The 13,784-nt window shown below is 34.6% G+C and overlaps 5 protein-coding genes and 4 pseudogenes across 9 annotated transcripts, besides 1 other annotated feature; 2 read left to right on the top strand and 7 right to left on the bottom strand.

Annotated features, from left to right (window-relative positions):
- Positions 1-13,784: part of a mobile genetic element that runs on past both edges of the window.
- TVAGG3_0572710 lies at positions 1,728-2,161 on the bottom strand (annotated as a pseudogene). Its single transcript has one exon. A coding segment is annotated over exon 1 (434 nt).
- TVAGG3_0572700 (uncharacterized protein) lies at positions 2,206-2,466 on the top strand (the record flags this gene model as incomplete). Its single annotated transcript, XM_051238846.1, has 1 exon — positions 2,206-2,466. One exon carries the CDS (start codon positions 2,206-2,208, stop codon positions 2,464-2,466), a length of 261 nt encoding a protein of 86 aa, XP_051096670.1.
- On the bottom strand, positions 3,451-4,025 carry TVAGG3_0572690 (annotated as a pseudogene). The gene has a single exon. A coding segment is annotated over exon 1 (575 nt).
- Positions 4,297-5,319, bottom strand: TVAGG3_0572680 (annotated as a pseudogene). Its single transcript has one exon. A coding segment is annotated over exon 1 (1,023 nt).
- Positions 6,394-7,228, bottom strand: TVAGG3_0572670 (annotated as a pseudogene). Its single transcript has one exon. A coding segment is annotated over exon 1 (835 nt).
- On the top strand, positions 7,320-7,793 carry TVAGG3_0572660 (uncharacterized protein; the record flags this gene model as incomplete). Its single annotated transcript, XM_051238845.1, has 1 exon — positions 7,320-7,793. The coding sequence occupies one exon, from the start codon at positions 7,320-7,322 to the stop codon at positions 7,791-7,793; it is 474 nt and encodes a 157-aa protein (XP_051096669.1).
- On the bottom strand, positions 7,812-8,639 carry TVAGG3_0572650 (KilA, N-terminal/APSES-type HTH, DNA-binding family; the record flags this gene model as incomplete). The annotated part of the gene is made up of 1 exon (XM_051238844.1): positions 7,812-8,639. The coding sequence occupies one exon, from the start codon at positions 8,637-8,639 to the stop codon at positions 7,812-7,814; it is 828 nt and encodes a 275-aa protein (XP_051096668.1).
- On the bottom strand, positions 9,534-10,019 carry TVAGG3_0572640 (integrase core domain containing protein family; the record flags this gene model as incomplete). Its single annotated transcript, XM_051238843.1, has 1 exon — positions 9,534-10,019. The coding sequence occupies one exon, from the start codon at positions 10,017-10,019 to the stop codon at positions 9,534-9,536; it is 486 nt and encodes a 161-aa protein (XP_051096667.1).
- TVAGG3_0572630 (organellar and viral DNA polymerase type B) lies at positions 12,675-13,747 on the bottom strand (the record flags this gene model as incomplete). Its single annotated transcript, XM_051238842.1, has 1 exon — positions 12,675-13,747. A coding segment is annotated over one exon (1,073 nt), but the record flags the coding sequence as incomplete, so codon positions are not given.

Raw genomic sequence — 13,784 nt, 5'->3', positions numbered from 1 at the left:
GTGCAGCTCGTAAGAAATATTCAATAGGTGCTCCATAATGTTTGTAAAGTTTGTTTCATAGATGGTGAAGGTTCACGAGAGCTTGATGAAGAACTCATTTATAAGCTTTAAAATAAACGTTCATCCTTTATTCCTCACTGTCGTCCGTAGCTAAGTTATAGTCATCTAATCTTATTATTGGGATTCCATTAGCACGCACCTGAATGGCAAAGCAACAATCCCTCATAAATCCAATAAGTGGCTTTGGTACATTTTCAGTTGCTAGTTTCAATAGGTCCTTTAACAGACAATTTGTATGTTATTGGAGCAGTAGATGTTTGACCTTGCTGGAAGCAAAAGTCCACTTCTGTTGGAAAACCACATAAGAAATGTGTGTTGTCATAGCTATCCCATTTATGTTCCACACTACCATCATCCACCAATGACCTCATAACATCTTCATTAAATCCTATCATATCATTGTTTGTATTGCAAGCGTTCGCAACCATTTCATAAAATACAGGTCCATATGTTTTCAGGTTCTGCAGGCATATTTCATAAGCTCCCATGGAAAGCTGAAGATATTTAAACTTAGGGTTCTCAAAATTAACATAATAGTTGTCTTTCTTTCTAAATAGTGCCCAAATACTTTTAACATTAATAGGCGTATAAGCTGCTGTAAATGTTGCACTTGAACTATCTGTATTCTTTGAAATGAACCATCCATAGGAATCCAATCCATAACTTTAACAGGGAAAACATAAAGCCTCGTTTGTATAATGTTCTACAAGTTCTGTATAAATGTTAGGGTCTAAAGAGAATGACTTTGGATGAATGAAACATTCATTAAAATCCATCTTTGTTCGAAATAGTTGCTGGGTTACAGTTGTAATAGTAACTGTTCCACTAGCTTCTATTGCCTTCGTTATCATAGTGAATGGTTCATTCCATGGAACAAATTTATTTGTCGGTGGATTTGAATCTGAAGCAAATGCAACTTTAAGAGTTGGATTGAAAGCAACGATATCATTTACAGATATAGATGTGCATTGTAAGGCGTCGCTACTGAACTTTACTTTAAGCTGAATGTTTCCTGCAAAAGCTTGGAATAAATCGAATAGCTTCTAATGGAAGGAATCTTCTAACAGGAATTCTTAAACGAAGCTTAAAATCAAATGATTTTCCTGCTGTAATTGGACCACTAACAATTTGTCCTGTTCTGCATGTTCCCGAATGACTCCATACATCTTCATGTCGAGTCTTTTGAGAAAACATCTACTTTCTTTATTTGTTCGGTAGTTTGTGAGTTTGAAGTTATATATGCTTCTTCTCTTGCGTTGTCTTGAGAATATACGATACGACCATTTGCAAGGATTTGATATCCAGCAACTGCATAGAAAGCGTCATCGAAACCAATCCAAAATCCTGGTGGGTTTGTTTTATTGGAACCTGAACCAATTTCTTTATCTGCAATAAATTGACCTTCCATTTTATACGTAATGAATGTATTGTAAAGGTCCAACATATTTTCACCAGGAGGTGAGAGATTGAATGTTACCCATGTGTTATCTTTAGCAGTTCCAGTTGTGATGGAATCTTTGCGTCAGAATATTTTCTATTAGTGTCACCAATTTGAACTGCATTGTCTATGATATCGAAATATGAGCGAATCTGATGAATATGCTCTGCTGGAGTAAATTCGTTTACTGTTCGTTCTGCATGTATTTACTTCGGATAAAAATATCTATTTACTTCATTATTCTCACTCTTCTTCTTGGCATTTGTGGTGGAAGTTGTTTCTTGACATTTTCAATGAACTGTACATTCTCTTTTGCTCAACTTCTTTCACTGGTGGGTCAGGGTTCTTTGACTCGGTTTGCTTTTCAATGAAATTCACGAACTTTGCAATAAGCTCTTGGTTCGTTATTGAAAGAACATCTGGCTTCTTTTTCTTCTGGTTCTATTGACTTTTCAGTTTGAATAGAAGGTTTTATATGGGCTTCGTGGACTTCACCCTTGCCATACACCTTAATGTTGTCGCTTTCTGCATTCGCTAATGGAACTTTCTTTTTCTTACGTATATTTTACCATCTTTACTCTGACTTACGTAATAGAAAGGATGTTGTATTCCTCTGGCGTCATTTAATATAATAGACTCTCGTTCTGATTTTGACAAGCTCATTTTACATCGGTTAAAGTTTTAATTTTGTTTTTATCTGCAGTCAAATGACTCAGACAAGCCCTACGGACAAGACCCAAGGGGTCATAGATGTTGAAGCATTGAAGAAAGAAATTCGCGAGCAAATTTTATCCGAACTGAAGGAACAAAAACAAGGACAAAAGCCAGAGAGACCAAAGAGAAAACTTAGTGAAAAACAACTTGCTGCATTAGCTGCTGGAAGACAAAAGAACCCACGTTTGCTGGCGAAGAAAGCTAGAGAAGAAGCTGAAGCAAAAGCTAAAGAAGCTGAAGCAAAGAAAGAGTAAATGTGTTATTTTTATCGGAACTAAATGTATAGACAAATACCTTTATCTGTTGCGTTCAGTAGTGAAAACCCTGATGTCAAAATAAAGGGGAACAGCGTAACGTTTAAGTTTCCAACAGACTGGATTGTGAACATAAATGAAGAGAAGTACATTGGCATAACATCTATGTATATAACACGTGCTTTCAGAAAGGTTGACTTTATACTTCAAGTCGAGATAGAAAATGACGAACAGTCTTTAAGCGCCCAAAACATTCACATATACAAATACTTTTAAGACGATACAACATTGTTGCAATGTATGATTTCATTTAATGAGATGTTCGAGAAAAAGTTCAACATTGAAGTACAAACTTTACAGCCTTTACGTGAGTTTCTTGCACAACTGAAAGAAGAAGGTAGTCAGCCACAACTTATAGACTTTCATTATGAATTTAATGAAAATGAAGATGGAACACATGACTGTCAGTTTGTTATATATTCACCATTCAATGAAGTAGCTAAAAAGAAAGAAAATCATTACGTATAAGATTTCAAATCTCTGAACCAAGTGATGATTTCAAGAATGTTTTCAATTATGATGCAATGCTTCCGAGGAAAAATGAATTTTCAAAGATTGTAACACCTGGCATTTGGATAGAAAGCAAGCTATTTATATTCAAACTTAAGTAAGGGAGTTGAAAATGAGTTCATTGGTCATACAAGAACTTCACCACTTCCTAACCCTAAATACTATAAATTAACTGGCTTCAATCGTGAGTTTTGGATAGACATGTTCTCCACTCATGACCATAACTGCCCAGTGTTCTTACCTCCAGACCATAAGGACTGTCTCTACATTGAAGCACAACTCTTAAACTCTACCATCGCAGTATTGTAAATGACCACATGGGCTTCGCCCTTGCCGCTAGCGGCTTATTTTTATCATGAATGGTCTCACTGCTGACAAAAATAAATGACCTTATTATTTTTCTCATTCATGACCTCAGAACTTAAGCTTTCTTATGAATGAAGTCTTAGTCTGAATAGAAAAGTTAAACTTTTCAGCAAAGCAAGGACTAGAAGACTTACATAAGTCAAATCCAATCTCTTGACCATCATGAAGTGCTTTGTAAAGTTTCATTAAACTGAACTCAGAGTCTTTGTCATATGTTCCAACAGGTATGTGAATGTTCTTATCTTCATTGTAATAGCATTGTATAGCTTCAGGAAACATTTCATTAGCTGTTAAAGCAAGGACGTCTTGTTTGAACCTTTGCAACGTGCATGGAATGCAACTTCATTTAAATCGTTAGTGAGTAAGTCTATGTAGGTCTTCTTTCCACAAAATATTGACTTGTATGCTAAACTTTGTTTTCCAGGTGTTATTTCTGCAAAGTCGCTATGAAATTGACCTAATGTTTTACCAATAAGTTCTCTACCGTATCTCTTCTTAAATTCTTGAGCTAAACGTTGTATGTCTTCATTGAAAATATGCATGCTATCACAGTCCTGGTAAAATATTTGAAGACCCATGTCCTCAGCAGTACAGAATACTTCATTCATTATTCTCTTCGACATTGATAGAATATTTACACCAAGTGGACAGAAGTTAAAGTGTCTGCAAATGCTTTTCGTTAGCTTGAAAATAGTTTTATCTGAACCATCCAAACCTTCGAACTTCACTATATGGTTGTAGTTTCTGATGGCATATCTTATAGCATCTTTGTCATCTACTATGGTTATTTTTGACTCAATAGGAGATAGAATAGTTTTGCCATAAATACTGTTCAGAATGAGCTTTATATTTTCTTGCAAAGGATTTCCTTCTTTCTTATACTTTAACCTTAACTCAAACAACTTCTTTACTTCATCTCTTATTCTAATATCTCTGTTTCCATCGTAGTAGTATCCTTGCAACACTTCACATTTGACACCTTGATATTTTATAAGGTCTTGTAATGTTATATGGTCAACATACATGAGACAGCAAGAGTTTGAACTTCTGGGAACGTTAAGTTCTGGATTTAGTTCAGGGTCACAAACTATTAAAGGAAAGTGTCTATGTATTCCAATCTCTGTTATCTTAATGAGAACAAAGAAGCCAGACATAAACTTTTCACCAATGGGTTCCTTTTGGTCGTCATCGAATAAATGCTTTAACAAATATTCAGAACTTAACATCTCATCCTTCAATACTTTTGGAATTCCTTCTAAAGTATAAAGTCTTGCTATAGCTGATGGATATAATGAAACAGCGTCGAAGTCAGCAATGAGTTTCTTTTCGCTCTTTTGTTTCATGTTATCTGACAACATACATCTTCCACCTTGAATGCATCTCGAAATAAATTCTCTTGGTTTATTTGAGAGGTCATAAAGATTTCCATTCGGGAAGTACACTCTGTTCTCAAATAATTTGTTAGCAATTGAACAAATGCTAACGTAGTCATAAACGTTTAAATCAAACTCTTTCAATAAGTCATTGCGGAACTTTACAAAACCTTCTCTTAAAATTCTTACATCTTGTTTGCAGTAAAACGTGCTATATTTTTCTAAGTCGAAGTGGTTTTCATCTATTCTGCAACCTTTGATGGAATCTATGTTTTTCATAAATGTATCTGCATCCTGGATAAACTTACATGCTTCAGAAATGACACCAGTTCTGTTGTCATTTGCTAACAAAGTACTGCTGTAGTAGTTATATGGAAATACTTCTTTCGGTCCTGTTTGTAAGTTAAACATAGCAGGAAATAGTTTAAGCTTCTTATTTATAACACTGTAAGAGTCTTTTATAATAATTGCCCGTCCTTTATAAACCAGTTATTTGCATTGTTCGTGAACCTTTAATGATGGGAGTTCCTTTCACTTCTGTCATGTGTCTTAAGATGAAGTTTATATCATAGCTGAGGTTATGGAAATATATTAAACTCTTGTCAGGAAGTCGCTCCAAAAATTCTGTTGCACAGTTTTGACCCCATATGCTTTCACTCACTGAACCATCTTCACTGTCGTAACAGATGTTAAAAGCTTTATGAAAGCCGTCTGTGCTACACTCAAAGTCAGCAAAGAAAACATGCTCAGGAATGAACTTACATTTAGCTTTATTTACTTCTTTTGACTCTGCTTTCTTCTTCAGTTGTACACAATACTTTGGAGCATATGTCAAATCTTTAAATGGTGTAAGGTTCTGTTTATATAAGTCAGTCGTATATGTGAAAAGTTCTCCATAAGAAATAGGTTCGAAATATTTGCACTCCCACAATGTTTTCATAACATCCCATAGCGGTGTAGTTCTATCCATGCGAACTACATATTTATCTTCTCTCTTTGTATAAATCTTCATCTGTTTCTCAATGTTCATTCCACCACAAGCTTTGAGAATTTCTTTGTAATTTCTGACGAAATATGTTGTCATTGGAAGTCTTTCATTTAGCATGTAGTGGTCTTCAACAAGAAGTAAGTCAATAGTTCGAACAGTTTCACATTCTTTTGGTATATATCTCTTTATTTCATTATGTCTTGAGTCATTGAAATAACCAATGGTAACATTAAATGCTATACCAGTTGCGTCAGAAATTTCTTGTACTTTACTTTGAGGAAAGTCTCTAACACGAATGACTTCTCTCATGTGGTCAATAGTTTCTTCATTTACTCCAGCCTGAATGTAAGCATAAACGAAGCAGTTATCTTCTGTCATAAGTGTTGCAGTTCTTTTGTTCAGTTCATTGAAGATTTGGTAGCGTTCAAGATTTATAGGTAATGTGCAAAGATACTTCCAGAACTGACCGCTTCTCTTCTTATAAAACTTCTTTTCACCATTATCTTTCCAAAAGCTTTCTATAAGTGCTGGGTTTCCTGTTTGCTTAAGAGCTTCCAAAATGGCTTTCTGGTCATTTGTCAGTGTGCTTTCATCTCTATATGGTCTCTTTTTTGGTTTGCCTTTCTTTACATCTGACATCGTTAAGGCTTCATATTCTGTTAAATCATACATCTTTATTTCAGTAAGATTCTTTATGTTTGTCAAGAAGAAGTCATAGTGCATTTCAACAATACCTGCAGCATTTGCTTCTATCTCTGATATAAAGTTCTCCTTCAAGAGCTGATGTAGTAATGTTCCAATATTATTGAGGTTTAACGTAGAACATTCATACTTTCCACCAAGTTTATAAACATACCATCCATCTTTGTTGGGAGTTTATTTTAATCTTCTCTAAGAGTCTCATGAAAACCTTACCGAAATGTTTGTGTAAGTAGTCTCTGTTTGGTTCATCTAAAGCTTCGATGTTAAAGTCAATGAGTCTATTGCCTGACTTCACATTTCTCTTCCTATTCTCTTCATCTTTCTTTAACCATCTCTCACCTTCTTTTGGTTTGTCGTCAATGGAACGAATGACATCGTTAGCTTTGTGAACTTGTTCTATAGCGCTCTTAAACATCTCTCTTCTCTGTTGTTTCAGTGTGTCGTCTCTTCTTCTTGTTTCACCAACGTTTGCATTTGTTATGTCAAACATTTCTCTTCTTACTTCATGAGGTACTGAACGTCTATGATATAAGTCAATAGCAACGTCATTTAAAGGAAATGCTCTTGCATGGACTTCGTCCTCGCCGCGTTGCGGCTTTATGAACTCATGAATTCTATCATAACTTATTGCACCATTATAGTCATTGAGGATGTCAGCGAGTGCTTTTTTGTTTGTTGCGTAATGCTTTGCAACATCTATATTAGCTTCTGTAAGAAGTTGTTTTATTTCCGAGTGTTCTAACTTAGACAACTTCCGATACATCTTTAGTAGGAAATAAAAAAATATTTTTTTGAAAAAATTAGATTAGATTTTTTAAAGTTATTTTTCAAAATAATTTAATATTTTTATTTTAATGAAACACATGCAAGATTGCAAGTTCTTTTCATACAATGCTCTCGCTACTGCCATCAAGAATGAGTTCAATAATGCTTCAAATGTTAATGTTATCTTTAACAAGAAGTTTGTGAAAGAATCTAAGTTTGGTCAGTATGTCAGACCATTAGCTATCGTCATTGACCGCAAACGTTATACTTCACAAGAGTTAGCAGTAGTTTTGAAACAAAAGAGTTTCTTCGTGAATGTCAAAGATACTCATTATACTGTCATAAAGAACTCTAACATTGACTTCTTCAGTATTGCTTTAAATCTTTCCGAACAGAAAGAATATAAGAAGGGTGAAACATCTGTGAAATATTATCCTTCATCTCTGAAGACAATAACGAACAAAGATGTTAGACAGAAATTCTTACCAAAGGTTGAAGAAGCTTCTATTGACATTGACGAAGGAAGTGAAATGGTTGAAGAAATAGACCCTGAAGCTATTTAAGCAAAAATATATTTTTGGTTAGTCTTCCTCTTTGAAGTTGTCGAAATATTCTGTTATTTTTTCCTTCAGTAATGTTAAGTCTTCTTTGAATGTAAGTATTGTGCAACCTTTGATGTCATAGTGTGTTTGAGGAAGAGTATTTTTGACAATTTCCTTTATTTGCTCATTCGGTGTCATTGAAATCGGTAAGTTTTCACGATAGAACCAGTTTCTATCAGATTTATATATCTTAGCTAAGTCATAAAAGCTCTTGTTGTTTCTTCTCACTAAATGCAACATAACCATATCTTTATCTTCTTCATTTTCCATCTCTTCAGTATATATCATATACTTATAATTCTTTTCCTTTCCTTTTGGTACTGAACGCGGTATTCTTTTCTGTATGCTTTTGTCTTTGGATTCAATGACTTCATCTTTTGCTTGAAGTTTCATTTCCATCTCTCCACGTTCTGCTTTATATAGTTCATCTAACATCATGAAAATATAACAAGCATAACGAGGTGAAGCCCACATTGCTACAGCATTTACTAAAAGTCTATGAATATAATAACCTTTCAAACCAGGAGCCAAATTCTTGCGATTTTCATACGGAATCTCTTCTCTCGGTTTTCCGAGGAAGCAATCATATGAGGAAATTCTTCTAAAAGTTCTTTTGTCTGTTGGTTTTTCAAACCAATGATATGCTTGCTTTGTAGAACGAAGAGCATTCATTATACTTTGCATTTGGTACATGTCATCTTTGACTGAACGAATGAGACGTAACTGTTTGTTATACTGTATGTACTCGTATTCTTCATTTATGGCTTCATGAACGATAGCAGTTGTTGTGTTCTCTGATGTTGACATTACTGTTCTTACATACAAAATAAAAAAAATAAATAAAAATAAAATTAGCGTTATTTTCTGACTTTCACAAAAGACCAAAAATAAACGCTTTACATGTATTTTTCAGCAACTTCGTCAAATAATTTTATAGCTTTATCTATCTCATCTACTTCAAACGTTTCTTTACCTTTCATGGGAGCACCATACATTTTCTCAAAAACTTCAAGCAGTTCTGTTTCAGCAGCTCTCATATCATTAACAAACACAACCTTGACTCTATTGACTGTACTGTCATATCTTTGAGTTATATTATATGTCCTTCCTATCTTATATCTTTGTGTGTTGAAGTCCTTCGGTTTCTGAACGATATAAAGTAAGCCTTCACTGCAACGTTCTGAGTCGAATGAACCATATGTTATGAAGTTATATCCAACAACTGGGTCTAACCATAACAAAACTATTGGTATAAGACTTTTGTCTATAAGATATGCTCTTGTTCCATGAAATGCTACTGATATCATAAGCTCAGGATTTCTTGTCAAAATTTTCTGAGTTGAAGCATTTCTAACCCAGTCGTTTGTTTTCTTTCCAGATGGAGATATAATGTCTGACAAAGAATATTTGTTGTATTTCTTTGAGTATCTTACGTTTAAATCACCTATTCTAACCACTTTGGTGTCATTGTCTATCTTTCTAACTGTTTCAAACTCAATGTTTGTCATTACTGTCTTTACATACAAAATAAAAATTTTTCTTAGAAAAAAATTAGCGTTATTTTTCTAACTAATGAAATTCATTATTTTTGGTCATGGACTTCGTCCTCGCCGCTTTGCGTCTTTATGTTAAAATAAATGGTACCATTAATGATATCATGACTGTTCTCATTCATGTCTGATTTACATCTAATGAAAAAGTTTAGAAGAATTTTCTTATTCTTTCTGGCTTATTTTTGTCTTTCCAGTACTCCCGCTCTAATGGTCCCAGATGTGTTGGCTTCGACTCTCTCAAGTTCTTAGATGGTATAACATCTTCAACGCCTCCTTCATATCTTACTTTATAAGTGTCATCGTTTATGTTATAGCCAAGTATTTCAATAACCACTCCTCGCTTTGCTTCGTCAATGGTTTTAGCAAGTTTGCCATTACTACTTTCGACTAATTTATGACGAGGGTAAAATGCTATGGAGTCGTCAGCAGCTTTTATAAGATATCCATTACCTTGCGTTGAATCTACTATATAATAATTTCGACTTAACCTTAAACGTTTCTTTGTCAACGGTTTGTCGTCAAGAACTACACGAACTTTTGTTCCAGGAATGAGAGTAAATTGTGTTGAATTTCTGATATTTTGTGTTTGGCTTCGTTTCTTTTGTATATACTTTTCTTCTTGTTGTTGTGTCATTGAATTTGGTGTATGTCCTGTTGTAGAATGTGTTGAGGAATTATATACTTCGAGAAAGTGTTTCATTGTTTCTTTGGTAAAGTCTCGCTCTTGGTTTAAATCTCTGAGCGTTCTTATGAAGCGGTTAATGATACCGAGTATGTTATGGTTATGGTCTTCAGTAGTGTAGTGAGTTATGTTATGCTTAATGAGAAATTCTGTGATTTCGTTGCTGAGGTATGCTGAATCCTGGTCTGATGTTAAAGTACTTGGGTTATGTTCTGCTACAAACTTTTGTAAAACTCTTAACACTTCACGAGTTCCTTTATTTCTCATTATATACGCAAAAGCTTTGCGAGTGTTAACATTTATGAAGATGAGGAATGGTTTATGTCCTCCTTTTCTGCTTTGAATGAGAGTGTCAAATTGGTATGCGTCGGGAGTGTTGGAGTAAATTGGTAAAAAGTAGTCGTAAGGGTTTATTTTTGTTTGATGTACAACATTTTTGTCAAAGAACTTTTTAACTTCAGCTCTGTTAGTAAATCCCCAACTCTTTGCAGCTTCATTGAACTTCTTAAATGACCTCCATGGATGTTGTTCGAATACTTCTTTCAAGCTCATTTATGTAAAGTTAAAGATTTCATTGAACACGGTAAGCCTTGACCCAAAGGGTCTAGGCTCAAGCGCGTTCATTGAACGCGGTACCATGCGAATACAGTCACAAATGGTGGCATATAATCTGCACCCGAGCCTGTTGGATTTGTTGTGAAAGTGTGTGAATGATTTCCTCCTGGTTCAGTTGGTCGAAAAATCTTTTTTGCTGCATTGTTATAAGATGGAGATAAAACGTCATTGCCAGCTTCATATTCTGAGTTGTATAATGGGTGGTCTCTTAATGAGTGGCTATGGTCGCCAGAAAAGTTTGTAGTTCCTGTATGAGTGTGCGGTGGAAGGTTTGCTTCTTTAATTTTCTTCGAACCACCTGTTTGCTTTGAAGAGTTCGCACAATAGAGGAATTTATCTACAATCTGTTCCCACGTACCAAAACCTAAAACACTTGCCGGATTTGTTGAATTCATTGACGTATAAATAGAGCCTATAGGATATATGGTTTCAAGAATCTGAGTCTTCATTGTTTGAAGTTCATGTTTAACATTTATAAATCCATCGCCGTCTACAATATTTATATTGTTTGTTATTAAACCATTAGGAAAAGTAGGAGGATAAATTCTTTGTTCTTGTACAGTTGCACCGTCTCTTCCTGTTTTTGTTACTTCTTCAATGTATGCATTAATTTCTTTAATCCTGATTGTTTGAAATTCTTCATGCGCATGCTCTTTATCAGCTTTTCCATTAATTTTATCATTTACTTCCGACTTCTTTGCATAATTTTCATCTACATAAGTTTTGTCGGCTTCCTTATCTAACATTGCTGGTAGTTCATGTGCTTCAAAGTTTCTGGCATGACCTTCAATGTTCCTGCAACTGTTATCTAAACTGTTAAGCGTGTCTTTTACGCTTGTACTTGGATTCTCTAAAGGTGCACTTGAACCAAGGTCAAAGTTCAGTATTATGTCATCAGCTCTAACAGTAGTGAAGGATTCATGTGTATGGTTTTTGTCTGCTTTACTGTCTAAAGAAGTTTGAAGTTCATTTATATCGGAGATATTGTGTTTATGAGATTTCAAAACTTTGTTCATTGCGTCAAGTTCATTTTTGTCAGCTTTACTTTTAATAGCATCTTCAAAAGTTATTTTTGACTTAACTCTTAACATAAATCTTGGTTCAACTAATACACCGTTAACAAAGAAGTATGAAGCATAAATTTCAGCGTTATAACCAAATGTTTGTGGTGCTATACCTGTGTCGTACAGTACAGTGTATGTCATAACCTTTAGCACGAATGAATTTATATCTTCTTTCATTAACATTTTTCGTCTTCACTTTTTCACCCTGTGTTAAATATCCATGATAGTCCGTTATAATCTGTTCGTCTGAACTTATATAATGAACATGGTTCTTGTCCGCTTTACTATTTAATGTAGCTTGAAGTTCATTTATATCGGAGATATTGTGTTTATGAGATTTCAAAACTTTGTTCATTGCGTCAAGTTCATTTTTGTCCGCTTTACTATTAATGTAGCTTGAAGTTCATTTATATCGGAGATATTGTGTTTATGTTCTTTATCTGCTTTTTCGGCTAATTTCTCTTCTATCTCATTTATTTCAAGTTCATGCCTACCACCACCTCCCGAAGAAGTATTTTTCTTCAGCTCTTGAAGAACGTCCACTTCGCCATCTTTGGTGTCAATAATGAGACTTTGAGTTAAAACCTTTCCTGTCTTAATGGATGTTTGTAAAACTTCTTCTTCACCGTGTTCGGGGTCATGGTCGTCATCATATCTTGTGAAATCAGAGATGTTGTCATACATTAAGCATATCTGTCTCAAAAGTTCTGCTATTTGAAACTGGAACAAAAGATATACAGAACTTTCATCATCTCCTAAAGTCAAGTCTGCTTTCTTAAGTATTTCTTGAATGTATGCAATGAGAACAGAGTACCTTGGAAAATATTCGAACAATATTTCATTAGCTGTTGGTTTTGGTGGTTCTTCTGGAGTTTCTGTTGTTTCAGTTCCTTCTGTAGGTTCTGTTGGAGTTTCTGCATCTCTTGACTTCAATGCTCTTGCTCTCAAAGACCTAAATGTTAGAGCACCGGGTTTTACAAAGGACTTTATAAATGCTTTAATAGTTCCTGGTAAGTTATTGTTAGCATTAAGTAAGTTCCTTATGCTTCCATCATGTACGTCCATAGCACTATGTAAAAAATCTATACTTTTCTTGTAGTCAGCAATAGACTGACTGTGATTTTTTAAAGATTTGTCAATACCTTTAAGCCAATCTTCATGCATGTCTGATACTGAGCCAAGAATATCATTTGCTTCCTTTAGTGTATTTTGTGCTTCTCGTAAAGTATCCAATCCCGTACGTGCATTGTTTGCTATACGTCTTACAGTATCTATTTGACTCCTTGTTTCTTGCATCCAACCAGATAAAGTTTTAATAGTATCCGAACCATTTGAAATGAAGTTCAAAGCATTTTTAACGTCATCTAAAACTTCTTCACCAAGTACTGCCCATATCTTTCCGATTTGGTATTGAAGAACTCCATATGACGCAGCTGTTAAACCAGTATTTATAAGGTTCCATATCCATGATTTAGCAGTTTTTCCATCCTTTCCATCTACACCCTCCAAACCGTTCTCGCCTTGAGGTCCTTGTATTCCTTGTATTCCTTGTGGTCCTTGAGGTCCGGTGTCACCCTTCTCTCCTTTCAGTTCATCTTTATGTTCGTTATAATATTCTAATGTCATAAGGTGTACATCATTACTGCTACCAGCAACGCCGAGAATTTGTTTCTCATTCATGACTAAATTCTTTAGGCATTTAATGTTGTCGTCAAATCGAAAGCTCTTTAACAATTCAATGAGAACATTCAGTACTTTCACTAATGAGGCATCTACTGTTGAATTTATATATTGCACCGTTCCATCATTTATGATGGGAACCTTGCTTGTTGTAATGAATGGGTCATAAGTGTTAAAAGTATCGAAATCAATGACTTTTTTAGTTTTTCCATCGTCAATGACTAAATCATTGCCTTCAATGGTTAAAGTTGAGTTTTCGTTTACTAGTTCATGTGCTCTTCTTGCTTCATTTGTTTCATATGCATATGCAGCAATAGTCATATTTTAATGAGAATAAAATGTTGTTCTATTTGCAAAG

The sequence above is a fragment of the Trichomonas vaginalis genome, chromosome II (assembly GCF_026262505.1).
Source record: "Trichomonas vaginalis G3 chromosome II, whole genome shotgun sequence".
NCBI lineage: Eukaryota > Parabasalia > Trichomonadida > Trichomonadidae > Trichomonas > Trichomonas vaginalis.
The sequence above is the reverse complement of the archived record's forward strand: the minus strand, read 5'-3'. Positions and strand labels throughout refer to the sequence as shown.